An 18,571-nucleotide genomic window follows, 5' to 3' on the forward strand; every position below is an offset into this window, starting at 1 on the left:
GCTCAGCCTATAAGAGTGCAGTAATGGACATGGGCATATAGAGTGCAGAGGTCACTCCCAGAACTGTGCGTGGTCAGTCTCTCAGAAAGCACATCCCCTCAGAACAACTTTCTCTACAGCTCAACATACTACACATGAACTAACTACATCACACATTAACTAATTACACATGAACTAACTCAGTACAAATTATGTACCCAGCTGTCTTCGTGCATCATTTTTTGTGAGTTCATGTTTGAGTTCGTGAGATCTTGCTGTGTATCGAACTTTAGTTAGCTCTGACAGAGATGTAGACCGCATGTGAATCATGTCTCTATGGTGAAAAATGTACAGTGACACTGACCTGCCATTTCCAAGAATTGTGTTTCAGGCCCAGTAACAGAGTTAGCCCATGACAGGGCAAGTGCTCTGGGTCAGACTGATGTCAATCTATGTATTACTCTGTTATAGTCAACTCAGTGACAAACTCCAGACCGGAACAACCACTGCTTAATGGAATCACTGATCTATTCAATCAGCTAATCACTTTGCGCTCCTGCACGTCATGACTGAGTGCTGTCCCAGATCTTGTCTCACTCAGAGGGTGTGTTACAGAGTGTGTAGGATTCCACCACGTTGAATTGACCCCTAGTTATAAATGTCAACATGTGTTGGCTGGCAGCCATATTGAGTCAGTGTCATTCCTTCACTCCTGTGAACCTCATCAGCTAACCAGCTGTCTGTGATTCATCTGCTAGTGGAGGGAGGGAGGGAGGGAGGGAGGGAGGGAGGGAGGGAGGGAGGGAGGGAGGGAGGGAGGGAGGGAGGGAGGGAGGGAGGGAGGGAGGGAGGGAGGGAGGGACAGCCAGCCAGCCACTAGGTGTTAATCATGGTAGTTACTGAGTAATATTGTAGAGGCCCTCTCTATTCCTAGTTTATTGCAGACTCTTCTAAACTGGGATAAGGAGCTCATCCTGTCTTCCTGTGTCTGTGTTCTCTGGGTATAACAGAGGCTGAGAAGATCCATCTATCCACTCTCTGATTCCATTTCCTTCACCGAGACAGATAGTAAATAAACTGTCTCATGGCTTCATATCATTATCTGAGTCCATTCCAGGAGAGTTTCAACCACAGACCACAGAGCAGAGACAGAGCGTTGGACAGAGGTAGAACTACAATCTGCTGGGAGGTTCAGAGTGCTTTATATAAGGAGAGTAAAGGATCATCTGAACATATGAGTCTAGTTCTGGTTCTGGGCAGTCACATGGGGGAGTTTGGTCAAAACCCAACAATATCTCCCGCTGTCTGACCCAGCCGCACACACCCACACAGACACACGCACAGAGACACACACACAGATACACACAGACAGAGACACACTCAGCCACAGATTAACACAGAAACATAAACACGACACTGTGAAACAACAACATGACAGAGATCTGCATGTCTCAGCAGCACTGTTCAGCACTGGTCCCAGGTTTCTGCTGAGCTAACATCTCAACACTAAACTGTTTCACTGCAGTATTGAAGCCAGACTGTTTTGACAGAGTTGAAGATCCCTGACAATTGCATTATTTAAATAAATAAAAAATGTACATGCTAAATATGATCCACAGAGGTGTGTAATGCCCTCAGTCATTCCATCCATCCATCCATACCATCACAACGCAAGAGTAGTATTTGTGTGTGTGTGTGCATGCCTGCGTTCGTGAAGTTGATCAAGGCTCAGGGATTTAGGGACAGGGCCTCCACACACACACCTTTCGATTCCCCTGGGACCACAGAGGACAGAAATGTGTGTGAGGCCACCCAACACGACCACTCGTTATATATGGCAGCCGGCTCATGTTGCTCTTGGGCGAGCTACAGGGCCAGGTCGTTTTGAATGCACACACACAAACAATGACTCCAGGGCTATTATATGGACAATGACATGGACTGCTGGTTTCAAAGCAATTGGCACCACCTAGTTAATCCCAAACACACACCCTTCTGTATGATATCATCAGAGTATTCAGAGCCAAGCCATTTACCCCCAAAAAAAAAATACCTAAAAGCAACACATCCCCCAAACACTCACTCACTCCCGCCAAGAGATCTATGGTCAAGAGATACAGTATAGAGACAGAGAGATCGTCATCTGGTGGTACATTAGTGAACTACGTCTCAGTCCCTCACTGTAATCACGAGCAGGGTGAATACTCATTCCATGCACTCCAACGCCCCCTTGTGGTGAAATACACTAAATACAGTGCTAATGTGACCATCACAGAATACAATATCAGCACATCTCAAGGAAGAAAGTGTTGACTCTTTAATTAGACCACACACACACACACACACACACACACACACAAACACACACACACGGAGTGAGAGAGAAGGCGGGTACTCACAGTGGGCTGTGTCTCGTCGTTGAGGTGGTCCTGGCTGAGGGGGGTGTCAACGGTACCAGGACCACCGGGGTGACAGTCCAACGACACTCGTTCTCGACACTCTGAGTGACAAGTATACTTACACCCTGAAGTAGGAAGAGAGGAGCTTGTTAAACAATTGCAAAGACCTGACCTTGCAGACTCAGAGGCCTGTATTCTCTCTCGACGTGTGTCAACAGAGCGGTCCAACGCTGCTGCCGACAGTGTTCAACACGGCACCAAATACCCTCATTTCACACTCCTAGTTATTCTTACACCTCTTGAAGACTCTTGCCACTTCCTTGCCAGGAGGATTTAAAGTATTGTATCTGTGTTGACTCAATAGCAGCGTGATCATTAACAGAGACCCGTGTCTTCACCCAGGTCACAGGTACTATGTTAAATACGCAGCCAACCCCTAACGAGTCTCGTCCATAACCAAATAACTAACGTATAACCCAGCCGCTAACATCTTTAGTCTAGAACGCAACCCCAAATGTCTACGCAAATATTCCCTGGGATCCCAGGCTCGGGTCTCCAGCAACAGCAATAACCAGGTGAGGCTGTGTTGTGTGTGGAGAGAGGACAGGAAGGAAGTGAGGTTGTCCACAGTATGCAAACACTTCATACCGACCCCATTCACAGTCACCATTCAACTGTCAGCTCAGTCAACTATTCGCAGTCACCATTCAACTATCAACATCCAGCTCAAGTCAAGTGAAACAAGGCTACTATTCTAACTATTCCAAGTGCAACCAAAATGTAAACACGATACAATGCAATGGAATGGCGAAGAGCGAGAGGAGCGTGTTCCGCTGACAGTCCATCGGATCGGTCTGACAGGCCGGGGAAAAGTTTAGTGACACAGAAACTTCCTGCCGTGCACACTGCAACAATAAAGGTTGAAGGAATCTCTAAATATGTGCTCTCTTTCTTTCTCTTTCTCCTCTCGTTCTCTGCGCCGGGCCTGGCCAGCATCCAGCGGCCCACGTAGAGGAGAGACAGAGAGAGACGGCCAACAACACAGAATACATTGCACATCACTGTGACAGTCCCTCTGCAATGTACAGAACATCCAGCAAGCCCTCACTGTTAGCACCTGGTGTACGGGAACAGCGTGGTGTGTGTGTTCGTGTGTGTCTCCTCACTTACCCGAGGTCCTCCTCTTCACCTGCCGGCTGAGCTTCACCGACAGTTTACAGATGGTTGCTCCCATCCCCAACCAGCACATCTCCCTCCTGCCTCGCACACTCTTCTCTCTGAAGCTCTCCCTCACTGCTCTGTCTGATAACCAATACTCCTTGACCACGTCCTACACTGTACCCCCACTGGCCAGTAGTAACAGGCCCAGCTTCGACGCACTCACTCTCTTACACACAGGCACAACAAGCATCAGGAACAATAGCCTGTGTTGACTGGGATACCCCTACCTCCCTCGCCAGCCCAGACCTACACAGAGACTCATTTGCCTAGCAGCTACCACTCTCTCGCGCTTTCTCTCTCTCACAAACACTCACTCATTCTCTGTCTCCCACTCTCTCTGTACGGTAGTGCTGAGTGGGTGATTTGCCTGTCAAATGGAGGCTCAGTGGGTCACAGTGATGGACACACAGACAGTAGGAGAGAAGAGTGGGGGAGAGGTGGAGGGAGAGAGAGAGAGTGTGTAAGTCCTAAGCGTGCGTGCGTGAGAGAGTGTGTGGGCCAGGGACGCCCCTCTCCGAGCTCACTCACCAGCACACAAAGAGGGTGGTCAGCTCGTCTGCTAGGCTTCCTGCCCTAACGCTCTCTAACCCTCTGTAACTTAGAGGGGATTTTTTCTCACCCCAGTGAGGAGAAATAAATACGCTTCCATGTCTTACACAACTGCAAAATACAGACATCTGATGATGATTTTTATTGTCTGTCTGATGAGTCAAGCACTTTTTCCCCCCCTGGGAGTCTCCTGGGCCTGTGGGGAGTGCTGCCTGCGTGTGTGTGTGTGCATGCGCGTGTGTGTAGTATAGCTGTGCTGATGCTTTGATAATAGCACTTCCTGTAATCAGCCAGACAAAACCAATTGATCAGACTTAATCAGTGGAGCTGAGAGGAGAACAGAGCGCAACTCAGCATCTTTCCTCACTCACTCACTCACTCACTCATTTCATTCACTCACTCACTCACTCACTCCCTCACAGAACAACAACATACTCCACAAACAGATGCATACCAACACCACTCGCCCCTGAGCCTAGCCAGTGTCAGCTGTGTGTAGTATATAGAGCTGGCTGTCTAACCATGTCTCTGTGTGTAGTATATAGAGCTGGCTGTCTAACCATGTCTCTGTTTGTAGTATATAGAGCTGGCTGTCTAACCATGTCTCTGTGTGTAGTATATAGAGCTGGCTGTCTAACCATGTCTCTGTTTGTAGTATATAGAGCTGGCTGTCTGAACCATGTCTCTGTTTGTAGTATATAGAGCTGGCTGTCTAACCATGTCTCTGTTTGTAGTATATAGAGCTGGCTGTCTAACCATGTCCATGTCTCTCTGTGTGTAGTATATAGAGCTGGCTGCTCTAACCATGTCTCTGTGTGTAGTATATAGAGCTGGCTGTCTAACCATGTCTCATGTCTCTGTGTGTAGTATATAGAGCTGGCTGTCTAACCATGTCTCTGTGTGTAGTATATAGAGCTGGCTGTCTAACCATGTCTCTGTGTGTAGTATATAGAGCTGGCTGTCTAACCATGTCTCTGTGTGTAGTATATAGAGCTGGCTGTCTAACCATGTCTCTGTGTGTAGTATATAGAGCTGGCTGTCTAACCATGTCTCTGTGTGTAGTATATAGAGCTGGCTGTCTAACCATGTCTCTAGTATGCTGGCTGTCTAACCATGTCTCTGTGTGTAGAGATAGAGGAACCTGTTGCGTAGTATATAGAGCTGGCTGTCTAACCATGTCTCTAACCATGTCTCTGTGTGTAGTATATAGAGCTGGCTGTCTAACCTTCTCACTGACGTGCTAAGAGCCAATTCAGTCAAACTCTACCCCCCACCACCATTTGTCCTCAGTCAGGGATGACAGCAGCTGTTTCAGCCCGTGATGCAAAGGCTGTTTATCGGAGTAAAATACTTGGATCTCGCAGTACCACTCACAACATGTAAAGACCATAGCCTTAACATAGGGTTTTCAGAGTGTGTATAAACAGGGCAGAGCCAGACCTTCACCCAGAGGACACTGTGTGGTTGCAGAAGACATAACAGTACTCAAAACTACACTTCTTGGAGACCCGCTGCGACCAGGTGCATGTCTGGGGATGGAGTGTTTGTGTGTGTGAGAGAGAAAGACAAAGAAAAGGAGAGCGAGAGAGAGAGAGAGAGAGAGAGTGAGTAATGTTTACTGTTGGTTTATTATCTATTTCACTTGCATTGGCAATGTAATCACATGTTTCCCATGCCAATAAAGACCCCACAGAGCCCCAAGACAGCAATACAATTAGACCCAACCAAATCATGAGAAAACAAAAAGAGAATTACTTGACACATTGGAAAGAATTAACAAAAAAACAGAGCAAACTAGAATGTTATTTGGCCCTAAACAGAAAGTACACAGTGGCAGAATACCTGACCACAAATTAAGGAAAGCTTTGACTATATACAGACACAGTGAGCAAAGTCTTGCTATTGAGAAAGGTTGCCATAGGCAGACATGGCTCTAAAGAGAAGACAGGCTATGTGCACACTGCCCATAAAATGAGGTGGAAACTGATCTGCAATTCCTAACCTCCTTCCAAACATATGACCATATTAGAGACACATATTGACCTCAGATTACAGACCTACAAAGAATTAGAAAATAAGTCAAATTTTGATAAACTCCCATATCTATTGGGTGAAATACCACAGTGTGCAATGAAATGAAATCAAATTGTATTAGTCACAGTGAAATGCTTACTTACGAGCCCCTAACCAACAATGCAGTTTTAGAAAAGTATGGATAAGAAATAAAAGTAACAAGTAATTAAAAAGCAGCAGTAAAATAACAATAGCAAGACTATATACAGGGGGGTACCGGTACAGAGTCAATGTGTGGGGGCACCGGTTAGTTTAGGTAATATGTACATGTAGGTAGAGTTATTAAAGTTATGCATAGATGACAACAGAGAGTGGCAGTGGTGTGGAGAGAGGGGGGAGGGCAATGCAAATAGTCTGGGTAGCAATTTGACTAGATGTTCAGGAGTCTTATGGCTTGGGGGGTAGAAGCTGTTTAGAAGCCTCTTGGACCTAGACTTGGCGCTCCGGAACCGCTTGCCGTGCAGAGAGAACCGTCTATGACTAGGGTGTCTGGAGTCTTTGACAATTTTTAGGGCCTTCCTCTGTGTCACGTTCTGACCTATGTCTATGTTCTTTTTTCTATGTTTGGGATTTCTGTGTTTGGCCTGGTATGGTTCTCAATCAGAGGCAGCTGTCAATCGTTGTCCCTGATTGAGAACCATACTTAGGTAGCCTGGTTTCACTTTTGAGTCGTGGGTGATTGTTTCCTGTTGGATGTTTGTTTCACATTTCAGGACTGTTTCGGTTTTCGTTTGTATCATTCACTTTGTTAGTTTGTATTCTTTAGTGTTCAGTTTAATAAACTACAATGGACACTTACCACGCTGCACATTGGTCCGATCTCTCCTACTCCTCCTCAGAAGAGGAAGAGGAAAGCCGTTACAGAATCACCCACCACCAAAGGACCAAGCAGCATGGTAACGGGCAGCAGCAGCAGCAGCGATCTCCAGACTCCTGGACACGGCACAGCCGGGAGAATATCGCCGCCCCAAGGCAGAGCTAGAGGCAGCGAAAGCCGAGAGGCGGTGGTATGAGGAAGCAGCATGGCAGCGCGGTTGGAAGCCCGAGAGGCAGCCCCAAAAATGTGGCACACAGGGAGTGTGGCTAAGTCAGGTAGGAGACCTGAGCCAACTCCCCGTGCTTACCGTGGAGAGAGGTGGACCGGGCAGGCACCGTGTTATGCCGTGAGGCGCACGGTGTCCCCGGTGCGCAGGCGTAGCCCAGTGCGTTACATAGCAGCACCTCGTATCAGCCGAGCTAGAGTGGGCATCGAGCCAGGTGCCATGAAGCCGGCTCAGCGCATCTGGTCTCCAGTGCGTCTCCTCGGGCCGGGGTACATGGCACCAGCCCTACGCATGGTGTCCCCGGTTCACCAGCACAGCCCAGTGCGGTCTATTCCACCTCGCCGCACTGGCCTTGCTACACGGAGTATCCAGCCAGGTAGGGTTGTGCAGGCCCGGTGCTTGAGACCTCCAGTGCACTTCCACGGTCCGGTCTATCCGGTGCCCCCTCCACGCACCAGCCCTCCGGTGGCAGCCCCCCGCACCAGGCTGTCTCTCAGTCTCCTCCCTACATGTGCTCCTGCCTGCTCAGCACTGCCAGAGTCTCCCTCCTGTCCAGCGCTGCCAGAGTCTCCCTCCTGTCCAGCGCTGCCAGAGTCTCCCTCCTGTCCAGCGCTGCCAGAGTCTCCCTCCTGTCCTGAGCTGCCAGAGTCTCCCGTCTGTCCTGAGCTGCCAGAGTCTCCCGCCTGTCCTGAGCTGCCAGAGTCTCCCGTCTGTCCTGAGCTGCCAGAGTCTCCCGTCTGTCCTGAGCTGCCGGAGTCTCCCTCCTGTCCTGAGCTGCCAGAGCCGCCGTTCAGTCAGGAGCTGCCAGAGCCGCCGGTCAGTCAGGAGCTGCCAGAGCCAGCCGTTAATCCGGCACTGCCGGAATCGCCCGTCACTCCGGCGCTGCCGGAATCGCCCTTCACTCCGGAGCTGCCGGAGTCTCCCGCCTGTCCGGTGCTGCCGGAATCTCCCGTCCATTCGGGACCCATTGCTAGGGTCCCCAGTCCGAGGTTGGCGGTGAGGGTCGCCGCGTTAAAGATGCCACGGAGGCGTGTTAAAAGGCGGACAAAGACTATGGTGGAGTGGGATCCACGTCCCAAATGGACGTTCGGTCCTCTTGTGTTTGGTCCTCTTGTTCCTGTTATCCACAATCATCTCCTTTGTCTTGATCATGTTGAGGGAGAGGTTGTTGTCCTGGCATCACACGGCCAGGTCTCTGACCTCCTCCCTATAGGCTGTCACGTCATTGTCAGTGATCAGGCCTACCACTGTTCTGTCATCTGCAAACTTAATGATGGTGTTGGAGTCATGCTTGGCCGTGCAGTCATGAGTGAACAGGGAGTACAGGAGGGGATTAAGCACGCACCCCTGAGGGGCCCCCGTGTTGAGGATCAGTGTGGCGGATGTTCTGTTACCACCTGGGGGCAGCCCGTCAGGAAGTCCAGGATCCAGTTGCAGAGGGAGGTGTTTAGTCCCAGGCTCCTTTGCTTTTTGATGATTTTTGAGGGCACTATGGTGTTGAACGCTGAGCTGTAGCCAATGAATAGTCTCACATAGGTGTTATTTTGTACAGGTGGGAAAGGGCAGTGTGGAGTGCAATAGAGATTGCATCATCTGTGGATCATTTGGGGCGGTATGCAAATTGGAGTGGGTTTAGGGTTTCTGGGATAATGGTGTTGATGTGAGCCATGACCAGCCTTTCAAAGCACTTCATGGCTACAGACGTGAGTGCTACAGGTTGGTAGTCATTTAGGCAGGTTACCTTAGTGTTCTTGGGCACAGGCACCATGGTGGTCTGCTTAAAACATGTTGGTACTACAGACTCGGACAGGGAGAGGTTGAAAATGTCAGTGAAGACGCTTGCCAGTTGGTCAGTGTATGCTCGCCCGACACTTCCTGGTAATACATCTCGCCCTGCGGCATTGTGAATGTTCCATCTAGCCCTGCCACATCCGACGAGCGTCAGAGCCGGTGTAGTACGATTCGTCGGTGGAATCCCGGAACATATTCCAGTCTGTGCTAGCAAAACAGTCCTGTAGCTTAGTATCTGCTTCATCTGATCTAGTCACTGCTGCTTCCTGCTTACATTTTGTGCTTGAAAGCAGGAATCAGGAGGATAGCATTATGGTCAGATTTGCCAAATGGAGGGCGAGGGAGAGCTTTGTATGCATCTCTGTGTGTGGAGTAAAGGTGGTCCAGAGTTTTTTCCCCCTCTGGTTGCACATTTAACATGCTGATAGAAATTTGGTAAAACGGATTTAAGTTTCCCTGCATTAAAGGCTACTAGCATCAAGCTTTGTGACCTGTTGCCACAAGAAAAGGGCAACCAGTGAAGAACAAACACCATTGTAAATACGACCCATATTTATGTTTATTTAATTTTCCCTTTTGTACTTTTTGGATATGTACTTTTTTTTGTATACGACATTTGAAATGTCTCCAATATTTTGGAACTTGTGCGAGTGTAACATTTACTGGTCACTTTTTATTATTTATTTCACTTTTGTTTATCCATTTCACTTGCTTTGGCAATGTAAACATATATTTCCCATGCCAATAAAGCCCCTTGAATTGAATTGAATTGAGAGAGAGAGAGAGAGATCGTTTTCTAATCCTGTAATCAAAGCTGAGCGAAGCCTTATGTTTCAGTTGGTACAATAGCTTTATCTGGGCTATGGGCCGACGTGATCCATTTACTAAAGCAGTTGGTATGACACCAAGGCTGTGGATGCAGCAACACAATACCTGTCATAGGACAACACTGTTTAGTACTGGACTGTAATAGGAGTAGAATGGTCTGAGGCTGGAGAACTGTGGATTTGTGTGGCTTGTCCAGACAGGTGGTGTGTTGTATTTGTTCCTGCTCTGTCTTTAGACAATAGAAAATACATCTCCTTTTTGAAGCGGCATTGCGTCTTCTTAACTTCATTCTACATTCCACATTCTACATTTGGAGACTTCAATTCTAAAATCCATGTCTCTCATTCCTAACCGGCTCCACTCAGGCCCCCACTTACAACACGCTGCCCTAAAACACACTGCCAGGACAGCAGGTGGTCTCAGACCGTGCTGACTGTCAGTGGAAGAGACGGAAGGGTTGTCATTCCACTGTGGTAGTGTTGTTTTCCTCAGTAAACAGTAATCCGTTTCCCATAGAACCAGCTACGGGACTAAACCCATTCACTCAGCACTTATGAGCCTTTTCACACATGGCTGCTAAACACCTAATTGAAATGCACACACACTTAATTACGGAATGCGCATATCTTTCCATCTCTCTTCCACTCTCCCTCTCTTTCGGTCTCTCTGCAGAGTCGGTCTGTCTGTCTGTTTGCCTGCCTTCCACACCAAGTGTTTGTGCTGAGTCTCGCATGTTTCATGGCAGGTCAGCGATGACATTGAGTGGTCTGTCTGTGGACACAACACTGCATCTGTGGCTGGTCTCTACAGAACATGAACACTGAAGGACCTGAACTGTAGGGCCCTAAACAGTGTGTACAGTGCATACACTTGTATTATCTCTCAGGTCATGGCCTCTTAGTGACACCAAACCCTCTGTCTGCCTTACCACCATGCTCTGAGTTTGGCTAAACACAGGCCCACATACACATACACACACTCACATATACAAATGTACATACACACACGCACACACACTCACTTACCAGAGTTCCTCCAAAGCAGGCTTAGTTCCAGGCGTCCCGAGCGGCGGATCACTTTGGGAACACGGAAGAAGAAACCAGATAATCTCCTCAGAGTCCTCCCAAATCCTTTAGCCATCCCCATTGCTCATTCAGTCACACACCCAGGTTCCAACTCATACACACTGGGCTCCATTTTGCAGAGAGCGCTGCGCAAATCCAACATAAGGTCGCCCCAGTCCTGCAAATCCCAGCTCTGGACTGTCTTTCACTCTGGCCCCTCTCTATACCCTCTTTCTCCCCCTCTCTCTCTATCCTGCCCCGTCTGGCTTTTCTGTGTCATGTCTGGCCTGGGCTAGTCCCTCCCCTTACTGTAGCCCCCCATTCACCCCCATGTGAGTGTGCATTCCTATCCTCGTGGTTACCTGAAATCCCCACAAGGACAGTAAAACATAAAGTGTGTGTGGTCATTGTGATGGGTCATTAACCTGTCACAGTGTCTTCTGGAGCCACACTGTCACTGCGCCTGCACAAACAGCAGCTGGGCGCTAGAGAAAACATACGCGCAGGCAGGCAGGCAGGCAGGCAGACATGCGCAAGTACACACACACACACACACAGCCGTAGGTGGAGAATGAAAGCTGATCTTTTCATGGGGATTTACAACAAGTTATTTCTTCACCCAGGAGCAAAACAGGTCTTTAACATTCCCCTGTGGTGATTGAATGGTCATGTTAATCCACCTTCTCCTCCGTGTCTAATCTGATTCTACCAACTTCTCACCTCTCCGTGTAAAAGAATTTGGCACAGGCCCACAGGCCGAGCTAACCATTTGGGCCAAACGGTTCTGGCCAGCTAAGTGTGAATGACAGGGATAAACACCGCCCCAATAGAACCATGGATAATACAATGCTGTTCATTAACTACAGCTCAGCCTTCAACACCATAGTGCCCTCCAAGCCCGGGGCCCTGAGTCTGAACCCCGCCCTGTGCAACTGGGTCCTGGACTTCCTGACGCCCCCCCCCCCACAACACCTCCACTTTGCTGATTCTCAGCCCCCTCCTTTACCCCCTGTTCACCCATGACTGCGTGCCCACACATGCCTCCAACTCAATCATCAAGTTTGCAGACGACACAAAAGTGGTATGCCTGATTACCAACAATGAGGAGACCGCCTACATGGAGGAGGTGAGGGCCTGGTGGAGTGGTGCCAGGAAAATAACCTCTTTCTCAACGTCAACAAAATGAAGGAGCCGATCATGGACTTCAGGAGACAGCAGAGGGAGCACACTCCCATCCACATCTACGGAGCCACAGTGGAGAAGGTGGAAAGCTTCAAGTTCCTCGGCGTACACATCACTGACAACCTGAAATGGTCCACCCACACAGACAGTTTGGTGAAGGCGCAATAGCGCTTCTTCAACCTCAGGAGGCTGAAGAAATTTGGCTTGGCTCCTAAGACCCTCACAGACATTTACAGGTGGGCCATTGAGTGCATCCTGTCAGTCTGTATCAACATATGTATCAACTGCACCGTCCACAACCGCAGGGCTCTCCAGAGGGCGGTGCGCCCAATGTATTAGCAGGGGCACAATGCCTGCTCTCCAGGACATCTACAGCACCCGGTGTCACAGGGAGGCCAAGAAGATCGTCAAGGACACCCGAGCCACACTATCATCCAGAAGGCGAGGTCAGTAAAGATGCATCAAAGTTGGGACCGAGAGACTGAAAAACAGCTTCTATCTCAAGGCTATCAGACTGTTAAATAGCCATCACTAGACGGCCTCCAACCAGTACCCTGCCCTGAACATAGTCACTGTCACTAGCCGGCTACCACCTGGTTACTCAACCCTGCACCTTATAGGCCCTATGTATATAGACATGGAACACGAGTCACTTTAAAAATGTTTACATACTGTTTTACCCATTTCATTTGTATATACACTGTATTCTAGTCAGGTCCATTCTACTCAACTATTGCTGTACATATACTATTGTATCCTACGTATTCCTCAGATAGAGTACATATTTTATTTGCGTACTGTCCATAATGTCTATACATCCCATCACATACATACAGTGCCTTCGGAAAGTATTCAGACCCCTTGACTTTTTCCACATGTTGTCACATTACAGCCTTATTCTAAGATGTATTCAATTGTTTGTTTCCTTCAATCTACACACAATACCCAATAATCACAAAGCAAACAGGTTTTTAGAAATGTTGGATAATTTATCAAAAATGAAAAAGAAAAAATCACATTTACATAAGTATTCAGACTCTTTACTCAGTACTTTGTTGAAGCACTTTTGGCAGCTATTACAGCATCAAGTCTTCTTGGGTGTGACGCTACAAGCTTGGTACACCTGTATTTTGGGAGTTTCTCCCATTGTCCCACAGCCTGGTGGTGTGTTGGGTCATTGTCCTGTAGAAAAACAAATGATAGTCCCACTAAGCGCAAACCAGATGGGATGGCGTATTGCTGCAGAATGATGTTGTAGCCATGCTGGTTATGTGTGCCTTGAATTCTAAATAAATCACATACAGTGTCGCCAGCAAAGCACCCCACACCATCACACCTCCATGCTTCATGTGGGAACCACACAAGTGGAGATCATCCGTTCACTGTCTCACAAAGACACAGCTGTTGGAACCAAAAATCTCAAAATCAGAGCAAAGGACAGATTTCCGCCAAGTTAAAGTCCATTGCTCATGTTTCGTGGCCCAAGCAAGTCTCTTCTTATTGGTGTCCTTTGGTAGTGGTTTCTTTGTAGTAATTTCTTTGTAGCAGTCTCCTCTGAACAATTGATGTTGAGATGTGTTACTGTTACTTGAACTCTGTGAAGCATTTATTTGGGCTGCAATGTCTGAGGCTGGTATTCTAATGAACTTATCCTCTGTAGCAGATGTAACTCTGAGTCTTCCTTTCCTGTGGCAGTCCTCATGAGAGCCAGTTTCATCATAGTGCTTGATGGTTTATGCAACTGCACTTGAAGAAACTTTCCAAGTTCTTGAGATTTTCGCTTTGACTGACCTTCTTCATATCTTAAAGTAAATATGGACTGTCATTTCTCTTTGCTTATTTGAGATGTTCTTGCCATAATATGGACTTGGTCTATCTTCTGTATACCACCCCTACCTTGTCACAACACAACTGATTGGCTCAAACGGATTAAGAAGGAAAGACAATCCACAAATTAACTTTTAACAAGGCACACCAGTTAATTGAAATGCATTCCAGGTGACTACCTAACGAAGCTGGTTGAGAGAATGCCAAAATTATACAAAGCTGTCAACGCAGAGCGTGGCTACTTTGAAGAATCTCAAATATATTTTGATTTGTTTAAAACTTTTATGGGTTACTACATGACTCCATATGTGTTATTTCATAGTTTTTATGTCTTCACTATTATTCTACAATGTAGAACATAATAAAGAAAACCCTTGAATGAGTAGGTGTGTCCAAACTGGTACTGTACACACACACACACACACACACACACACACACACACACACACACACACACATATATATATATACACACACACACACACACACACACACACACACACACACACACACACACACACACACACACACACACACACACACACACACACACACACACAGTGCATTCAGAAAGTATTCAGACCCCTTCCCTTACCGTGGGGATGTTTCATCGTGCTGTGGGGATATTTTTCAGCGGCAGGGACTGGGAGTCAGGATGGAGGGAAATATTTATGGAGCAAAGTACAGAGAGATCTACTGCAGAGTGCTCAGGACCTCCGACTGGGGCGAAGGTTCACCTTCCAACAGGACAAAGACCCAATGCACACAGCCAAGGCAATGCAGAAGTGGCTTCGGGACAAGTCTCTGAAAGTCATTGAGTGGCCCAGCCAGAGCCCGGACTTGAACCAGATCGAACATCTCTGGAGAGACCAGAAAATATGTGCAGCGACGCTCCCCATCCAACCTGACAGAGTTTGAGAGGATCAGCAGACAAGAATGAGAGAAACTCCCCAAATACAGGTGTGAAGCTTGTAGCGTCATACCCAAGAAGACACAAGGCTGTAATCGCTGCCAAATATGCTTCAACAAAGTACTGAGTAATGGGTCTGAATACTTACGGAAATGTAATATTTCCGTATTTTTTATCAATGTTCAAAAAAATCTAAAACCTGTTTTATCTTTGTCATTATGGGTTATTGTGATGTCATTGTGGGTTATTGTGTGTATATTGATGAGGGAAAAACTATTTAATACATTTTAGAATAAGGCATTACAAAATGTGGGAAAAAGATAGGGGGTCTGAATACTGTCCGAATGACCTGTATATATAGGACATTGCTCATCCTAAAATGTTTATTTCTTCATTCCATTCTTTTACTTTTAGATTTGTGTGTATTGTTAGATATTACTGCACTGTTGGAGCTAGGAAGTCAAGCATTTCGCTACACCCGCAATAACATCTGCTAAATATGTGTAACATGACCAATAAAATTGCATTTGACCTTATGTGATAATTGAATAGCTCCTCCCCCCCGACACAGAACCCCACAGGGAGGGAGTCAACTAAGTGCAAAAGCAGAAAACTTCACAGCACCATTAAAGATTCACTAAGTGGTCAGAACACACTGCTGGTTATTTTTCCCTCCCACACCGGATAACCTGCTGCAACCTGAGTCCAGTCTCACTGTGGGGCTGAGGTGGACACAGTAGACAGCTGTGAAAGTAACCTTTGTCCTTACAGCCCGATGTCACATTTGGGTTAACAGAAGGAATTCAGCTAGTTAGCCTAGGATAAAAGACTTCTAGAGCTGCTACATAGGGCAGGGGACAGCAACGCAGAACCTGTGAGGGTTAGAGTTCTAATGGCCAAGTAAGGGTTCTAAAGACCAGGTTAGGGTTCTATTGCCTATAGAATTAGGAATAAGAATACAATTAGGAATAAGAATTTAATAGGATCTCTATACTATTGAACAGCTATCAGAACGGTTACTCACAGAGCTCTACACACTACGCACACTGATACTCCAACACGCACACACAAACACTCACTCCATAATTTGCTCACACACACACACACATAATAAGCACATACATTTCTACTGACTCTACACACACTCACTCAGATACAATCGTCATATACATTGCTGCTACTCTGTTTATCGTATATTCTGATGCCTAATCACCTTACCCCCATACATATCTACCTCTGTCGATCCAGTATCCCTGCACATTGTAAATATGGTACTGGAACTGACCCTGTATGCTGCCTTGTTCTTGTTCAACCTGGTTATTTTTTAGTATTACAGTGTTATTGATTAGAGCTCGCAAGAAAGGCATTTCACTGTACTTGTGCATGTGACATTAACACTTGAAAATGGTTGCATTGACCAGGTTAGGATTGTGTTGACCTGGTTAGGGTTCTAATGGCCAGGTTAGGGTTCCAATGGCCAGGTTAGGGATCTACTGGCCAAGGTAAGGTTCTAATCACTATTGGGTTATTACCCATTCTATGACAGATGTGTAGAGGAGGAAATATTTGACAGCATATGCATTTACCCACTCGGTGTCCAGTTAAGACACAACTGGACATTTGACCATCATATTGCACAAGTCCACAACTTAATGTAACATAGGCCAACAGCAGAGGCCTGTAAGCAACTGCATCAGACCACTGCAGAATGACATGACAATGTGGAGAGGTGCTTTAAAACCATCAACCTGCAAGCAATGCTTTTACCCGTGCGATGGTCCACTGGGCACAGACGTCAGTTCAAGGTCTAGTTTTGCTTTCCATTTGGTTGAGTTGTCAACTAATGTGAATTCAGCGTGAAATCAACAACAAAATGTCACCATGTCCTCGGATTTAGGTTAAAAGAAATGCCCGTAAGTTGGTGACTTCTTGCAAATCCAATCTGTTTCCAACATTGATTCAACGTCATCACATTGATTTTAGTGGTTGAAATGACGTGGAAACAACGTTGATCCAACCAGTTGTTACCCAGTGGGGAGTATTGCAGCAATGATAGGAGTAACAACAAGAATATATTGTATCAATCGACAGTAAACAGGTTCCTATGACGTTAGCTTGAGGGAGTGAGTGAGTGACTATCAGTGGAAGAATGCAGAGAGAGCTGAGCCGAGAGGAAAGCATCTGTATGAACGTACAGGAATGGTTGCGTTTTCCCGTCAAACCAGTTTATCAGCATGGTGAGTGTGAGTGTGAGTGTGTGTGTGTGTAGAGCCTGGCCCTGTTTAGGAGTAGTCTGTATGTAGCCATGCCTTTCTGAACATGTACAGCCTACATAAACTATTCCCACCCTTTGACTTTTCCCATGGTTGTCTAGCAATGATCAACAATCAATTTGACAAAGCTTAAATATTTTTCTTTAAGAATAATGGGCAAATGTTGCACAATCCATGTGTGGAAAGCTCTTAAGACTGAAACCAGAAAACACTCACAGCTTTAATCGCTGCCAAAGGTGCTTTTACAAAGTATTGACTCAGGGGGGTGAATAGTTATGTATTTGAGATATTTCTGTATTTCATTTTGAATACATTTGCAAAAATGTCTAAACAAGTTTCTACTTTGTCATTATGGGGTATTGTGGGTAGATGGGTGATAAAAAAAAACACATTTAGAATTCTGGCTTAACACAATTTTTTGGGGAATAAACCAAGAGGTATGCATACTTTCTGAAAGCACTGTATGTGTTTATATACCGATTGTATAGAGCCTGTGAGAAAGTCTAGATTCATAAGGCAGTTTCTCCAGTTAAGTCATTATATTGATAAGCTGTATGTCATGAGGCTATCTATTAACCAGTATGTTGTCTGCTGTAGTAGATGATATTGGAGTTGAGACGGTCTAACTATCTCACCTGAAACATCACACAGTAGTAGAACTCACCTGAACACATCAGGGAGAAGCGGAGGATGTACTCGCAGCACACATCGCACCATGCGCCTGAAAGACCTAGGTAGAAAGTGTGTCCCTCCCCCCTCTCCTCCCTCGCCCGGGGGTTTCTCTCACTGGGGCAGAATATGGTCCTCACATCCGGGGGCTTGAACCCCCTTTTCCTACTGCCGCGGCCAGGGCAGCCGTTCTCGGCGGGGTTCATCACCTTCACCGGGCCTGGTTTGCTCTCCGGCTCCGGTCTTCTCTCTACAAGGTTTGGTAACGAGCCTGCTCTTCTCTCGCTCCAGACTGCCTCGATGCCCTCCAGACTGCGACTTGGAGGAGAGATATGCCTCCGGACGGCTCTGACTCCATTGACTTTCGAATGGTGCACCCTGGGCGGGTTGAACAATTCCCCTCGACTATAGTCCACGGTCTTCGTCCTCTGTGTCAGTGCTGATTTATTAACGAAATCCAGAGCCATCGGTGAGTACTTCCTACTTTGGTGCATCGTGTTACATTACCACGCACTCTCTCGAGCACACAAGCGACAGCAATGCGGAGTATTGCGCGTTTGACAGGTGAGATACAGAACAAGGTGTTTACCTACATGTTGAAATCCACATTATGTGAATAGATGGCACTGCCTCCTCTCTGGCCTGTTTGTGTGTCTTCCTGTTGTCTTGTAAGCAGGTTTAGCAGGTACAGGACATGGGGTTGGGTTAATTTCAGTACAGACCCCAAGAAATCCCCCCTCCCTCCGTGAGTGACATACCTGTA

General features: G+C 46.9%; 1 protein-coding gene across 1 annotated transcript in view; it reads right to left on the reverse strand.

The window, feature by feature from the left end:
• The window catches only part of LOC112216827 (ras association domain-containing protein 3), a 60,571-nt gene extending 42,146 nt beyond the window's left edge, over positions 1–18,425 (reverse strand). The window contains exons 1-2 of the mRNA XM_024376926.2: positions 17,804–18,425; positions 2,379–2,503 (exon numbers count right to left, since the gene is read on the reverse strand). Of these exons, the coding sequence (XP_024232694.1) occupies positions 2,379–2,503; positions 17,804–18,302 (624 nt within the window). The 5' untranslated portion in view covers positions 18,303–18,425. The remainder of the gene's footprint in view (positions 1–2,378; positions 2,504–17,803) is intronic.
• Positions 18,426–18,571: the final 146 nt, after the last annotated feature.

This window comes from Oncorhynchus tshawytscha, linkage group LG17, assembly GCF_018296145.1.
Source record: "Oncorhynchus tshawytscha isolate Ot180627B linkage group LG17, Otsh_v2.0, whole genome shotgun sequence".
Taxonomy (NCBI): domain Eukaryota; kingdom Metazoa; phylum Chordata; class Actinopteri; order Salmoniformes; family Salmonidae; genus Oncorhynchus; species Oncorhynchus tshawytscha.